Source organism: Propithecus coquereli, unplaced genomic scaffold (assembly GCF_000956105.1).
Source record: "Propithecus coquereli isolate 6110/MARCELLA unplaced genomic scaffold, Pcoq_1.0 Scaffold155, whole genome shotgun sequence".
Lineage (NCBI taxonomy): Eukaryota > Metazoa > Chordata > Mammalia > Primates > Indriidae > Propithecus > Propithecus coquereli.
Genome location: NW_012139969.1, coordinates 1,072,482 through 1,087,933, shown reverse-complemented (window position 1 = coordinate 1,087,933; position 15,452 = coordinate 1,072,482). Strand labels below are relative to the sequence as shown.

Here is a 15,452-nt window from a genome sequence, read left to right as displayed (position 1 = left end):
AGGCGTGAGCCACCGCGCCCGGCCTAAGTAGGTTAATTTATTAACACTGTAATATTCAAGGCATGGTGAAGGAAAGACAATCTCTGCCCTCATAGTGCTAACAGTCCTCCTGGGATACCAAGTGAACATATGAGAAACAATCGGAATAATAATTTGCTGAACTTCTAGGGATATAATAGAAATTCTGAGAGGGAAGAAAGCCACATGAACTGGAGTAGTTAGAAAATTCCTCCTAGAGGGAATAGGACACGGAAGGACCCTGGAGGATTTGAGTGGAGGCAGGTCATGTGAGGCTTGTAGAGGGAAACTAAGGTAGAGGCAGAAATGAGCTTGGCTGGAGGGTAACAGTGAAAAGGCCCAACTAACTGGAGTGAGAGTGAATTGTTGGAGTACGCTGGAAATCCTTCACACGTGATCTTTTAAGGGAGTGTTGGAGACGTAGGTCACGCATGGACATGTAGGATGGGATAGGTAAGCAATAGGAAGAGTCTTTGTAGATTTTTGAACAAGGAAGCAAGCAATATGGTGAAAACAGTATTTTAATAAGATTGGCTGCACTGTGCCAGTTGAACGTATGGATAAGAAGCTGCTGGGCTGCTATAGGCATCTAATTGTGACCCCGTGAGGGCCTGGTTCAGGGTGGCAACTGCCGCCTGGAAAGGAAGATGCCTTTGAAAAGTACCTCAAAGGTTGAATCTGTGGAGCCTCCTAACAACCTAAAAGTGGGCGATAAGGAGAGAAGAGGCGCCAGTGCTGAAGTTCCTGGGTAACCTCAGAGAATGTTGGTGTTGCTAGAAAAAAATGAAAGTGATGGGAAAGGAGAGCTAATTTCATGGGTTGAAGGTGAGCCCAGAGTGAACATTCTGACTTGGAAGGGAACAGGTCACACATGTGAAGATGCCCTGGAAGCTTCTGGAAATGTGAGCTTAGGGGGCATTGCAAGGGGACCTTGGGAGTGGTCCTCCCAGACTGTCCAGGTGATGCCATGGAAGGTGTAGACTCACCAAGGTTGTGATGTGCTTGGTCAGACAGGCCTCCAAAAGGAGGTGGACATTAGCCTGTCCTGTCCAGGGCCCAGTTCTGCCGCATCAAGCTTTTATCTTTATGGCAGGGGGAAGATACATTGTCTAGAACAGCACATGGAGAAGTTAACCGACACATGGGCTGTGCGTTTTAGCAATATGCCAGTGATCCTCTGATATTTTTATCTATGAATTTGTGGCTCTAATTCCATGACACCTTTGTCTTTGATCCTCCAAAGACCCTCTAGACAAGACAAAGGTCTTTGAGATCGGTAGCTCCCTCCCCACACCTAGAAAAGAGACCTGATTATGCCTGTAATCTCAGCACTTTGAGAAGAGGCCAAGACAGGAAGATCACCTAGGCAACACCTAGTTTGAGATCATCCTAGGCAACATACCAAGACCCCATTTCTTTTAAAAGAAATGTGATGTGGTGTTGCGCACCTATAGTCCCAGCTATTAATACTTGGGAGGCTGAGGCAGGAGGATCCCCTGAGCCCAGGAGTTTGAGGCTGCAGTGGCTCACGCCTGTAATCCCAACATTTTGGAGGGGAAGGTGGGGGAAGATTGCTTGAGGCCAGGAGTTCAAGACCAGCCTAGGCAACATAGCTGAGCTCCTGACTCTATAAAAAATTTAAAAATTAGCTGGCTGTGGTGGCATGTGCCTGTAGTCCTACCTACTTGGGAAGCTGAGGTGGGAGGATCGCTTGAGCCCAGGAGTTTGAGGCTGTAGTGAGCTATGATGACGATACTAGACTCCAGCCTTGGTGACAGAGTGGGAAAAAAAAAGATTTGGCGAGGCTGCCATTCCTTTAGGGGAAGGAAGCAGGAGGAGCAGAAACAAGCAGCACGTCTCTGCTCAAGCTGGCCTAACATCCACCAGGCAGCCCAGTGAGACCTCGGTGGGAGGAGGCAAGACAGAGGAGCAGCAGCCTGTGTACAGTAAAAGGAGTTGCCATCAAAAGGCAACAAGTCTCATACCCTGCCCCGGACTGTGACCCTTCCCTGTGGAATTCTCCCCTCTGACCTCCAGATCATTAATCCCGAGGCTGCCAAATGACAGTCATCCATCATGCCTCCTGACAAGCATCCCAGCCGGCTGTGAAAGGACCCTGCCCCGCCCTCCCTGCCTCCCCTGGTGCTCATTAGTAGCCCTTCCTGCTCGGTGCCAGGTTTCCTAATCAAGTCCCTGGCTCCTCTCACTTCCCCTCGGGGCCAGTGGGCGGAAGCTGCTCTGACCCTCCCTCTTTCAGAGGCCAGGGAGGGGGTGGAGTGATTAGTGGGGAGAGAATTGTTGAGTGGCTTTTCATTCCCTTGGAGACCAGTGTGCCCAGCAGCTCCTTTGACATGACGGTGCCCACAGGAGAGAAACCATCTCTCCGTCGTGCAGCAGGAGAGGAGAAAGCAGGTGTATGTAAATGAGCACGCTGTTACGGACCATGTGGAGAACTAAAAGAGAGAAGCCCAGGGAGCTGTCCAGGTGGATGATGAGGCAAGGCCTCCCCTCCTAGGAGTCAGGGAAGGCTTCCTAGAGGAGGTGGCCACTTCATGGAGTGTGAAGGCTCCAGAGGAGCGTAAGCTGCCAGATCATTGGGAAATAGTCCAGAATTGTCCTGCTAGAAAAAACAAACAAAACCCACCTTTGAAATCATCTAGTCCTCTTATTCGTAGATGGGAAAACAGGACCAGAAAGGCTAAGTGTTTTGCCAAAAGCCACACACAGCCTGTGAGCTGGACCTGTTCTTCCGCTCATCCCAAAGGGACCTGTCAGCTGGTCCGATAGCACTCAGGTTTGGGACGCTGGAGTCAAATTCCTCTTCCAGGCAGGTTCCTGAGCATTGTTTCCACTCAGCTAAAGATGAGCATGCGCAGATGGCTTCTTTCTCAGCCTGGTGATGACACGACCCTCCATTTCTCTTGTCGGCCGACCACAGGGACCCCCATCAACCGAATCCCCATCATGGCCAAGCAGATCCTGGACCTGTACATGCTGTACAAGCTGGTGACCGAGAAGGGGGGCCTGGTGGAGATCATTAACAAGAAGATCTGGAGGGAGATCACCAAAGGCCTGAACCTGCCCACGTCCATCACCAGCGCCGCCTTCACCCTCAGGACCCAGTGAGTGGCCAGGACCTGCGGGGAGGAAGTGAGGCTGGAGAGAGGGGATGTTTTAGCCTAGAGGACAGGAAGGAAGGAAATTCCATTGTACAGTTAGCAAGAGAAACGGAATTTCTGAAACAATGCGGGGCTTTCTGAGATGAGTCTGTCACTAGACCAAGTAATACTGGGAGCTGCCGTTTATCGAGCGCCTCCCGTGTGCTGCTGTGTTAGCGTTCTGGCTCATTTAAACCTTACAGCCAACCCTGTAAGGTAGTTGTTTCCCCATTTTCCTGATTACAGAAAGTAAGTCTTCAAGGTTAAATAACTGGGCCAAGGCCATATGACCAGTGAGTAGTAGAGCTGAGATTCAGACCTGGGCTTCTGTCTCTGAAATCAGTGCTCTTCCCAGTACATCGTCTTCCAAACAGCACCTCCACCCCAAGTGGGCCTTCTCGCCTGACATTCAGCTTGCCCAGCAACAGAGGACCCAGAGGAGGGCAGGCAGGCAGGCCCCATTGGATTGGCAACCTGTTTTTGTTACCATTTGAGTTAATTACAAGTCTGATGGAAGCAGTGAGACCAAAGTAGCACTAGAGAATGAGGACCAGAGGGGAATCTATTCTTCTGGAACATTCTGGAAGTTGCTCTGTGAAGAATATGGAATGAACAGCTGACATATCAGGTAGCATGTTGTGGCCTTGTTGAAAAGTATTAATAGAAAGGTTTTATCTGTTGGAACTGTTCCAGCAGAAGTTGGGGACAGAGCTATAATCAGAATAGCAAGATTCTTGGGTAAAGAACTGCTTCTTGGAACACAGGACACAAAGGACGGCACATCTAGGTACCACGCACAATGGGAAGAATTGCTTCTCTCTGACCAGCCTAACTTGGAATGGTTAGGGAATCAAGGAGCCAGAACGGCATTGCAAAACATGGTTTTAATTTCTCCCAGGCACTGAAAAAGCACCAAAACAAATGTGACAGTGTCAACTAAAATGTTACTTATTTTCCTTAATGAACAATCCTTCGAATTTGAGCAATGTTTGGGATTTACTAGCAGCTAGAGGAGCCTGGGCCAGAGTGTCCATCCCAGACTTCTCTGCCAAGTACATCAAAGGTGCCCTAGAGGCCTGCCCAACAGAGACAGCTTCCAGAGACACATCCACTTAAACTGGGAGGTGACTGGTGCTATGTTTTGGATTATTCTTGCTTCCGTCCTTTCCTCCAGGTACATGAAGTATCTATACGCCTATGAGTGTGAGAAGAAAGCCCTGAGCTCCCCAGCTGAGCTCCAGGCAGCCATTGATGGCAACCGGAGGGAGGGCCGGCGGCCCAGCTACAGCTCCTCCCTCTTTGGCTACTCACCCGCTGCTGCTACTGCTGCTGCTGGGGCCCCTGCCCTTCTCTCCCCACCCAAAATCCGCTTCCCCATCCTCGGGCTTTGCTCCAGCAGTGGCACCAATACCAGTAACCCTCGGATACCACCAGCAGCCACTCTCAGGAAAGGTCCGCAGGGCCCTTGGGGGAGGGAGGGAGGAAGGGAGCTCAGTGTCTCTGTGTCCAGGGTTAGGGTTTTTGGGTGAGGGGATCGATTGTGGATTGGTCCAGCTTCAGTTCCTTTGCAGGTGATGGAGTCCCCGTGACAACAGTGCCCGTGCCAAATCGCCTGGCTGTGCCCGTGACCTTGGCAGGCCAGCAGGCCAGCGCTCGGACGGCCGCGCTGGAGCAGCTGCGGGAGCGGCTGGAGTCAGGGGAGCCTCCCGAGAAGAAGGTATCGAGGCTGTCCGAGGAGGAGCAGCGCCTGGTGCAGCAGGCCTTGCAGCGCAACTTCTTCAGCATGGCCCGGCAGCTCCCCATGAAAGTCAGGATCAACGGCAGGGGTGAGCCCAGGCGCGGGGCGGGTTCTTCCCTTCCTGGTGAATGCCGAACCTGGCTCCATCGCAGGCCCATTCACGCAGGCCTCCGGGGACCAGTGGGGGCTGGGGGCAGTGTGAGGTAGTACTGCCAGCCTGGAAAGGGCCCCCCAGGTTCTGCCTTCCAGCCCCCAGAAGGGTCTAGAGGCCAGAAGAGAGCCATGTGGGCTTTCTGTGACCACTGAGATCGCAGTTCCCCAAGCCGAGGTTGTTTGCCAGGGGACCACAAACCGCCTCAGGCAGCCCCCTGTTCTCCAGCAAGAAAGAAAAGCACTTGCTCAAGGAGGAGCCGGAACCCTCCAGAGACAGCTGCTGTGCTTCTGTCTCCCAGCAGCCTTTTGATCTGTCTAAATTAAAGGGCTCAGCCTCCACCTCAGCTCCTCGCCAGATGTAGGCAAGAGCAGGGCGCTGGCAGGCCTGGGAGGAAGACACCCCGGCATTCGGGGCCAGAGTTGCCTCGGGCTGGACAGTGGGGCCGCCAGTGACCCTCAGGAACATAAGAGGGAAGGAACAAATGCGAGTTTGGCAGCATAACTGACGTGTTTTCCCTTCTCTGCATTTTTCTAGTGCCCCACCTTCTGTTCCCCAAGCCGCGCTCTCCATTCCCCTTGTTCCTCTTTCTCCCCGTCCCCTCGCACTCCTGCCCTTGACTCTGTCTCAGAGCAAACCTGCATGAGCACGTGCGGGAAGGAATCAGGTGTGAAGGGAGCTGGCGCATGTTCCCAGGCAGCCCCACCCTGCCCCACTCTCCGCTAGGCTAGGCGAGGAGCGGAAGGGAGGTGGGAGGTTGCCCACCGAGCGAGGGGCTGATAGAAAGGGTGGCTCGCCTGGAAGAATGAATTCCAGACACTCTCTGTGGTGAGCGGGCAGAGGCCTTGTGTGCCAGCACCTGCAGCCTTCCGCAAACGCCAGCTGCCCATGTGGGCATGGCGGCCAGGTGCTGGGGACACAGGCCCCTCTCCTCAGGGGACTCACAGTCAAGGGGAAGGGGTCCAGGTGAGTGCTCAGGGTGGGGCTGATCTGATCTGATTGCCCATCTGATTTCCTGGGCCTGATGCGCAGCGGGTGCTCAGTTTTTGTTTGCCTGCGTTGTTTTTGTTGGTGGCTGTGTGTGTGGGTGGGGTCCTTCCTTGCTGCCTGCAGCCCCTTGTCCCTGAGAGTAGAGGAGTGGGGGAAATGAACTGGTTCAGTGGAGGGAGCCAGCAACAGAAAGTCGGCGAGCCTGGGTTCTTCTGCCGCATCGTGTGCTCAGGAGGTTACACAGATGCTTTCTAACGGTGGGAGGCCTTGGCCGGGAGTGGCCGGCTGCGTCAGAGAGAGCAACAGGAATGCCGTGGAAAGCTTGACCAGGCCCGCTTTCTCCTGTGCCCAGCAGAAGACAGAGCAGAGACCTCAGCGGCAGCACTGAACCTGACCACGAGCAGCATCGGGAGCATTAACATGTCCGTGGACATCGACGGCACCACCTATGCGGGTGAGGCCCTGGGGTTCGGGGGGAGGCCCACGCGGTGGCAGCAAGCCACAGGGGCAGCCTTGTGTCTGAACACCTCCCGGGGTGTTTACCTCATCTCGGGGTTGCAAAGGTAAAGCGGCCCTTCTGGACTAGGAGAGGCTGTGCATTGTCGCCAGCACAACCAGCCTCCTCTTTGACAGAAACCCTTCGCCTAGCCCTCACAGACCGGGGATGGTCTGCTAGCTGAAGAGGTCAGTCAGTGCCCGCCATGCCCAGGTCCTCTAAGGCACGGGTCTCCTTTCTCTGACTGTGGTTGGCTGTTCTCTTCCTTTCGTAATCCACACTCATACTACGTTATCTGCCATTCCCTTCCTTCAAAACGGATCGAGGACTGATGTGCAGGCAGAGGAATCTGTGTGCAGCAGGACCAGCCTACATTTCGGTGATGTTTTTCCTCCAGCCTCTCCCAACTGCCTCTGCCTTAGACCTAATCTGGCAACAGTTTCTTGCCGGTTGATTGGTTTAGCACCTTTTCGAAGTCTTTCCAAGGCATTCATAGAAGTATCAGTCCTGTGCCACTCCCATTTTGTTGATTTAGGGAGGAGCTTGGGAACAAACCCAGCTGACTCTTAGTAAGCACAGCTTGGTCAGTGGGGCCTCGAGAGCTAGCCCAGGGCGCCCCCAACTATTTTGTCGAGTGGAGAATGCGGGCCGGCCTCTCCAGCAGAGAGGGTCGAGAGCCCTGCAGCCGCTCCTTCCACCACAGCGGGGGCAGTTTTTAGGGCCTGCTCCCATTCTGGGGCTACATCGCCTCAGAATACCATCTGCAGGCCCTACGGGGGACCCTCATGCTCTGCATCTCTGTTGGGCAGCCTGCCACAGGCGTTGGCGGGGGGTGGGCAGGGAGGGGGTGGGTGCAGAGAAGCAGCGTTGCCAGGCTGGCTCGCCAGAGGCCACGTTCAGAGGTCTCTGCCTGACATGGGAGGCCCCTGGAGGAGGCAGGCCTGGCACCCCGTGCTGTGTGTGGGAGTGCAGTTGCCCAGGCCAGGAATGTGGGGTGGGGGGCCGTTCCTGAGAGCCCCTCACCATCTCACCCTGCCCGAGCGAACCTCTCCTGCACAGCTGCTCTCCTGCCCGTCCTTGCCGCCACTCTTGGAGCAGTTCCTGCTTCCCCTCCCCTGTCACCTGTGTTCCTCCCACCCTGCGGAGAGAGTGTTCTAAAATGCGATCTGATGCCCTTCTCCTGCTCAGAACTTTCAGGGCCTCCCGCACCTCTCCAGGTAACACCCGCACTTCCTAAGAGGCATGTGAGGCCCTGACGCAGCCCTTGCCGTCAACACCCTTCCTAATTTGGCCACTTTTCCTTCCCCTGACGGCCCAGACATGCTCTCCCCCTGGAGCCTTTCCTGGCCAGCCTTCTGCTGCCCCCCAGAACCCACTTTGTAATCCCACAACACCCCGGGCACACCTGTCTCAGAGCAGTTAGGACGTTTCAGCAAAATCACTCGGTCGACCTATCTGTCCACCTCATCAGCTCGTAGGCACCTGGAGGCAGAGCAGCGCGGGGGACTTCTGTCGGCTCCAGTGCAGTGTCTATGGCAGAGCTAGGCCGGCAGTGAATACCTGTCGAAGTGAGCTGACCCGCCCCTTCTCTCCCCTCTGTCCACTCCTGCCTCTCCTCCCCAACCCAGGTGTGCTGTTTGCCCAGAAGCCTGTGGTCCACCTCATCGCGGGGTCCGCTCCCCAGAGCCTGGGCAGCGCCAGCAGCAGCGGCAGCTCCCACTGCTCGCCGAGTCCTACCTCGTCCCGGGGCACCCCCGGCGCAGAGCCCTCCACCAGCTGGTCCCTCTGACGCCTGGACCCACTTCCCGCTCCCCACTCTCCTGCTGAGAGTGAAGGAAGTTGCTGCACAGAATTTACCTCATCTCACGGAGCCCGTGTGAACACCATTGGGCCAGACACTGCGCATTTGGACGTGTCCGTCTGTCCAGGCTCCATTCAGGTCCTGCTGTACTCTGGGGGCAGAGAGAGGCCGGAGGGGCAGGACAGGGCAGCGTTGTCCAATCAGGGATTGTCCTGGAGAACTGGGTGGGGGTCTGTGGGCGTCCAGCTTTCTCCAGGGTTCCCCGGCCACCTCCCACCCCGGAGCACAGTGTATCGACAATCTGTAAGCCAGGGCTGGAGGCCCTCCATTTCCCTTCCCCTTTAATTTATTTCCCTTCCCCTGTCTTCTGCCACGACCCCAGGGTCACTTGTCTCCTCCCCTGCTCAGTCCCCCAGCTTTTAAGTCCCACGTGGGGCTGTCAGGAACCATGAGCACGCCTTCATGGGCCTTCTCTGCTGAGCATGGGATGCGGCCCTCCTAGCCCACCTTGCCTACTGTTTGCTTCCTAGGGTGTGGGTCCCTCAAATTCAGGTCTAGAATCAGTCCTCAGGGCCCGTGTCCCCCTTTAGTGGTCCCAGGAAGGAGCAGGTGAGGGTTGTCTTCAGGGCCAGGGCCCGCAGGGCATCTGCTGAGGGCAGGCAGAGCCTCTGGGCTGTCCAGGCCCTCGCACCCCTTTCACGTGGACCCTTTCTGACCCCCCAAACCTCATGCTCCCACTTGCCCTTGTTGGCCAGCTCTCCCTTTGCCCCCGCCTTCTCTCACGGGGCCATCTCAGCCCCACCGTCCCCAAACGTGCCGATGTCAGGTTCATTGAAATACCTCAGATTTGTAATTGTCGATATTTGATTCTTCAGGAAGTATTTGCATCTCCGAAATCTTTTTTATATGTGTTTTGCTGACTTTTGTTTTTTATTTTAAAATTTTTATTGTTATTGTTGTAGCACCAAAGAAATGAAAACAGATGACCCCCAAAGCCAAGCAAGTGATTTGGTACCCCTCACTGGCCCTTCCCTAGAACCCCAGCGCGGAGGCGGGGGAGGCAGGCGGGGGCGACGACTCAGGGATCTCAGTGACAGGAGGTGGATGGAGAGACCCACTCTCATGCCGGTCGGGGCCTGAAACCGCACCGGTTCTGAAGCGGGTCCTTGACCTGTTTCCTGCCACACAACCCCCCAGGTGACCAGGGTGGGGGCAGGACATCTCCCCTTTGCCCAATTCCCAGCTCAGGACACGTGGAGGCCTTGGGCCTTGCCCGTCCTGCCGGCCGCGGCTTGAGCTGCCCCGGGGAGTGTGGAGGCGCGGAGAAAGCTCTGTCTCTCCTCTGCGGCCCTGGCGTAGGGCAGGCGCTCCTGTGTCATGAGGAAAAGGTGATTCTTGCTCCAGGCTCGCTTCACCCGAGTAAGCCCTGAAGAGTTCAGTGCAACTCCACCACTGTCGTCGGGCCGTGGTGCTGGGAAGACACCGCGTGTGACATGAGCCGTGTGTGGCGACACAGCTAGCATTCGGTCCTGTCTAGGAAAGGAAAGGGAAATCAAAAGCTTGAGCACAAAACAGATACCTCAGCCTGGTAAGCCGCAGCTCTGCCGGACTGCGTCTCCCCTCCCCGGCCTGCCGCGCTCGCACGCGCCCGCGCACCCGGCCCGTCCACGGGGGCTGACCTGCCTCGGGCCTCGGAAGCCTCGCCCACCGGGCAAGTGAAAGGCGTGGCGGAGAAAGGCACCTGGGTCTGGTGCCAGTAAGGAGCCCGGTTGGCTGGCGCTGGGCCCACGTGAAGGTGTCTCCGACATTGGGCCAGTATGTCTTTCTCAGGGTTTGGTCACGAAGGATGGACTCTTCCCACCCAGAGGATGCAGGGACAGCACACTATGTCTTTCTGGTCATTGGATCCTGTCCCTTTCCCCAGGCAGCTTGCCTGACCTCACCCTCTGAGCAAACCCTCACTGCCCTCTAGGACAACAGCAGGGTCGCAGCCAAAAAGCTCAAGATTGGGGGCGCCAGCAGGTGCCCCCAGGAGTGGGGCCCTGGCCCAAGCAGAGCTTTCCCTGCGAATGCAGTCCTGAAGGCCGTGTGGTAGGCAGGCAGCCAGGGCAGCTCTGTCCCCTCCCCCTTCCCGTCTTACATGTATTCTAACCAGGAAAAATGTGATAGCACATGGGTAGCCTAGGCAGAGAGTAAATACCTCAGATGTCCTCTTGCAGCAAGTGTCTGTATATGTTGTGGTTATTTTCTATCTTACGTGTTCTCGAATGTTTATATTTCAATAAACCTCTACCTCTTCACACAAGCAGGTCTTTCTTGGTTGCTTTGAGTGACCTTTTCATTGGACAGTAACAAGGGAGGGGCAAGATCCTTGAGAGTAAAAAGGGACTGAGTGAACTTCCCCTCTGATACCCTGGTTTTTCCTGAACCTTCCTCCCTTCACTGCTTACCCATCCTTTCTCCAAAGCACTTACTCTCAGATGATCTTCTGTGTTACTAAGGTACTCTGGCATTGTGTGATCACCAAAACTGACTCCAGTGGTGTCACATCAGTGTCCTGGCAGGCACAGGGCCAGGGAATTGCCTCCTTGGTATAACAAGCCCTCGTTGAGCTCCTGCTGGGTCAGACACTAAGGGAGGAGGCACATAGTTGTCTGAACAGAGAGCAGTTCTTTAGAACACAGCGTGACTGGGACTGTAGACAGCACACTACCACCAGTGGGCAGATAGAAGCTAGAGCAGCTCCAGAACATCTGGAAGGCTTTTCAGAGGCAGTGACATTAAAGCTGGGTCAGAGACTGCCAACTAGAAATGTGAAAAGAAGAGCATTCCTAGCAGAGAAATAAAATACATACATGTGGATACATGTGAAAACAGTGTCAGAGGACCTGGCATTGGAGGAGTGTGGCCAGTGCCTAGGGTCAGTGGGGTAGAGGGGAGGAGAATTGGGACAAAGCGCAGCTGGGGCCAGGATGGGTCCCGGGCTAATGGATTTGGGTGCCATCCTCTAAGCACAGAGGATGTGTTTTAACAAGGGCATGGGCTTAGAGAGAGGCTTTTCTAGAAGGGTGACATGAAGCTGGGCGTGGACAGCCTGGGTCACTGCCAGTGGGGCTCGGGCCTAGACCGTTCTCTGCTGTGATGTGCCCTCCCATGGGCACAGCCTGAAGAAATGTGCAGAGGCAAAGCCTTGGGTGGGTTGGTAACTGCTTCTTGCATCGTGACAACACTACCCATCAGTGCACTCTTTGAGGCAACCTAGTAGCATTCCCTTTCTCTGGCCTTTTGAAGTCTTAGGAAAAGAGGGTGACATTGGGACAGTCTTGAGCTCCCTTGCTGATTTTTAAAATCTTTTGAAAAAAATGACTGATACTTCAGTACTTAATTACTGGTAAGCACTCAGTATCCTACTGACAACTTCCTGTGCCATGTGGAGATGAAATGGGCCTGTCTAGAAAGGAGCTGAGAGATGAAGAGCAGAACCAGGGGCCAGAGACATTGGAGGTGGAGACAGCACACAGTGACTGGCGGGGGAATGGGATACTCGGAGGAGTGGCAGCTGAGAGATGGAGAAGCCAGGAAGGACAAGGCCCTGGCCACTGCAATTCCATGCCATTTCAGACAGAAGAAAATATAGGAAAATATCTTGACCTTCAGAAAAGGAAGAATTTTTCAAGCTAGACCCACCCCCCAAAAGAGTTCTTTGAATGATACCATAAAGTAAAAAAGACAAGGAGAAGATGTTTGCAACACATAACTAACAAAGTAGTAGTCAGAATTTTTTTTAAATGCTTATTCTTTCTTGTTTTTTGAGACAGGGTTGCACTCTGTCACCCAGGGTAGAGTGCAGTGATGTCATCATACCTCACTGCAGTCTCAAACTCCTGGGCTCAAGTGATCCTCCTGCCTCAGCCTCCCGAGTAGCTGGGACTACAGGTGCACACCTCCACACCTGGCTAATTATGTTATTTTTTGTAGAGACAGGGTCTCACTATGTTGCCCAGGCTGGTCTTGAACTCCTGGCCTCAAGTGATCCTCCTGCCTTGGCCTCCCAAAGTGCTGGGATTACAGGTGTGAGCCACTGTGTCTGGCCCTGCTTATGGGTATTTTTTGTTTTGAGACAGTCTTGCTCTGTCGCCCCGGCTAGAATGCAGTAGTGTCATCATAGCAACCTCAAACTCCTGGGATTGCTTGAATCTGCCTCAGCTTCCCAAGTAGCTGGGACAGACGCCTGGCTAATTTTTCTATTTTTAGTAGAGACGGGGTCTCGCTCTTGCTCAGGCTGGTCTTAAACTTCTGACCTCAAGCGATCTTCCCACCTCAGCCTCCCAGAGTGCTAGGATTAGTAGGTGTGAGTCACTGTGCTTATTAATTCTTAAGACAAATGCAAAAAGAAGAATTGAGGAAAGGGGGCAATGTCCCCTCTTTTTGCAGAAGAAGAAACACAAATGGCTTGATCTGATTAGCGGTCAAGGAAATGCACAAGAAACCATTTCACACCATCAGATTGGCAAGAATGAGGAGCAATGGGAAGTCTCACCAGTGCTGGGGTGGTGTAAATCAATCTAACCAATCTGGAAACCACTTTGGCCTTACCTAGTGTCAGGTTTCAGTCTGAAATGTTGATTCTTAGGGCATTCATGGCTGAAGAATGACCAGACGTGCCAAAGTAAGGCAAGCATGAAAATTAATTTTATTGAGGAGAGAAAGATAGGATAATAGAATAAGCAAGATACAGGTTTACAAACACCACAGATGACAACCAGACCCATTGTCGCAGCCAAGGGAGAGCAGAAGAAAGGACAAAAAAGGGCCTGGTTACGGTCTATGTCTTGTTTTATAGTGCCCGGATTGGGACGTTCCTCGTGGCTCAGACGTCCTCATGGAACCACTTTGATTGGACAGTTGGGAGTTACATGACGTCTTACTATGCATGTGGGTTCTAGGTTACTTTCTGGACTCTACCATACCTAAGGCTGCTTGGCCCATGGGCTAGAGTCCTCTGCATTCTTTTGCAGTTGGCTCAATAAGTTCTGACTGGCAGATTCGTAAGGTATTCCCTCCTACCCCAGGTATGGCAGTTGCTCGGGAAAGGTGGGACAGGACCAAGATGGGGGCCTGGGGCCCACCCTTATCCTTCTTCCCAGATGGGGCAATTGCACCAAGGCAAAGCGCCCACTTCCGCCTCTAGGAGACCCGGAATCCCTTGATAACTACCTAACACTAGTACAGCCGGTCACGCGCTCGCCCTGGGGCCCTGTAATTTCACTCCGAGGCTGTGTCCAGGAAGTGAACAGGAAGGTTCAGCAGCACTGACGGTGAGAACTTGGCTGTGAAACTGCCAGTTATTGAACCTGGTGTGGGCCAGGTGCTGTTCTCAGTTCTTTGCAGGAATTAACTCATTTAATCCTCTACACACTTGTGAGATGGGACCGTTATGCCCCTTTACAGATGAGAAAGGTACAGAGCTTGAGCCACCAGCCGGCGGCCCCAGCGCTAGTGCGCAGAGGAGCCGCGGGTCTGCCCCAACCGCAGGTGCTAGGCACCCACACGCATTATCTCACCTCATCCTCCACCCGCCGCCCGGGGAGCGGTTATTTCGTTCATTTTACAAATGAAGAAACCGAAGAAGGGAAATGTGCTCAAGGTCACATATCTAGTGAACGGCAGGCTGGGACTGGATTCCAAAGTGGCTGCCCTTCACCTCTCTCCCATGTGCCGCCCTCAGGGAGGGGGAAGGGCCCGCCGCTTGGTGACCAGGAGGCGGAAGATGGAAGGGTGGTTGTCCCCAGGTCTCAGCTCTGTCCCGCTACCCCCAACCCGGGTCTCTGGCGCCGCTCGGCAACTCGGGCGACAGCTTTCTCGGCTGCACGCAGCAGGCCGCCTCCCATTGGCCAGGGTTCTGCCACGTGCCCTCCCCAGAGCCAATGGGAACGAGGGGGCGGGACGCCTAGGACCGCCCTTAGACCAGGTGCCGGGCTACGCGGTGCGGGCTGCCGGCAGAGCTGCGGCGCCGGGGCGTCCGTGAAGCGGCGTGGAGCTCACTACGGACAAGGAGAGGGGAGGTGGTGGCCGAGGGGCTTATGAAGCAAGGTTTGGAATCGGCGCTGGAGAGAAGGGGAGAAGGAACCAAGCAGGAATAGCGGGAACAGGAAGGGACTAGGCGTAGGAAGCCTGGCTTGGGGACAGGAGGTACAAACGCCTGCCGGTACAGGGACAGACAGGAAGCGGAGGGGCTGGTGGGGTGGGCGCCTTTGACAAGCCAGTGGCAATCCGGTCACTGGGCTGCGGTGTGCTGGGACTAGAGCGGGGACTGAGGAGCAGCTGGGGGATTGATGACCGGCCTCAAGGGAAGCCTTCCAGCGGGACAGGCGCCTCCCTGCGAGCAGCACTGGCCGCCTGTGCCTGGCAAGGGCTCTCTGAGCAGTCAGCACTCGGGCCAATGGCAGCAGAGAGGAGAGGGATTTATTCTTGGACCCAGGGTGTGCGGAGGAGCCCCAGGGCAGCTGGACTTGGTGCTGGCCTCAGGAAGGGCCTGGAACTGCGAAGCTCTGCCCACGAAGGTGTTCCTGACCACCCCGAAACTCAGCTTGATGTCTTCTCATGACATGCCTGAGGGCCCCCTGGGCCGAGCTGGCATCTCTCCATCCCAATCCCACCTTCTGGGAATTGTCGATTCCGTGTGGTCTCACTGAAATCCAGCTTTTTCCACGTGGTGAAAAACTTCAGGCAGTTGACAGTTCCCAAGATTTAGGTGTCCAGTCTTCAGCCCTGGAGGGGCAACACTTCTGCTCCAGCCTGGTGATCCCAGAAAGGGGCCCACTGGCCCGGTTTGGCTCGGGACCCAGCCCTGGGTCCGTCAGCTGAGGCTGGCGGGGGCGGTTATGGAAGAACTCGGCATGAATGGTTCTGGGTAAATGACTCAGAGGTGTTCTGTCCTCCATGGGACCACAGAGCCCTCCTCTGAGAAACTGCTTCTGTGAAGGAGGAGATGGAGGGGATTCAGTGAGAAGGTTGAGGAAGGTTCTGGGGGTACATGGCCCAGCTGGCAGCTCTGCAGGGGGAGGAAGCACTCAGCAGGCTGGGAGGGGAGATCAGGG

At 54.9% G+C, this 15,452-nt stretch overlaps 1 protein-coding gene across 1 annotated transcript in view; it reads left to right on the top strand.

Moving 5' to 3' along the window:
• Positions 1-9,255, top strand: part of ARID3B (AT rich interactive domain 3B (BRIGHT-like)) — a 49,006-nt gene extending 39,751 nt beyond the window's left edge. Inside the window, exons 5-9 of the mRNA XM_012640665.1 lie at positions 2,957-3,140; positions 4,351-4,628; positions 4,748-5,002; positions 6,411-6,509; positions 8,180-9,255. Coding sequence (XP_012496119.1) covers positions 2,957-3,140; positions 4,351-4,628; positions 4,748-5,002; positions 6,411-6,509; positions 8,180-8,340 — 977 coding nt within the window. The 3' untranslated portion in view covers positions 8,341-9,255. The remainder of the gene's footprint in view (positions 1-2,956; positions 3,141-4,350; positions 4,629-4,747; positions 5,003-6,410; positions 6,510-8,179) is intronic.
• The last annotated feature ends 6,197 nt before the right edge of the window (positions 9,256-15,452 follow it).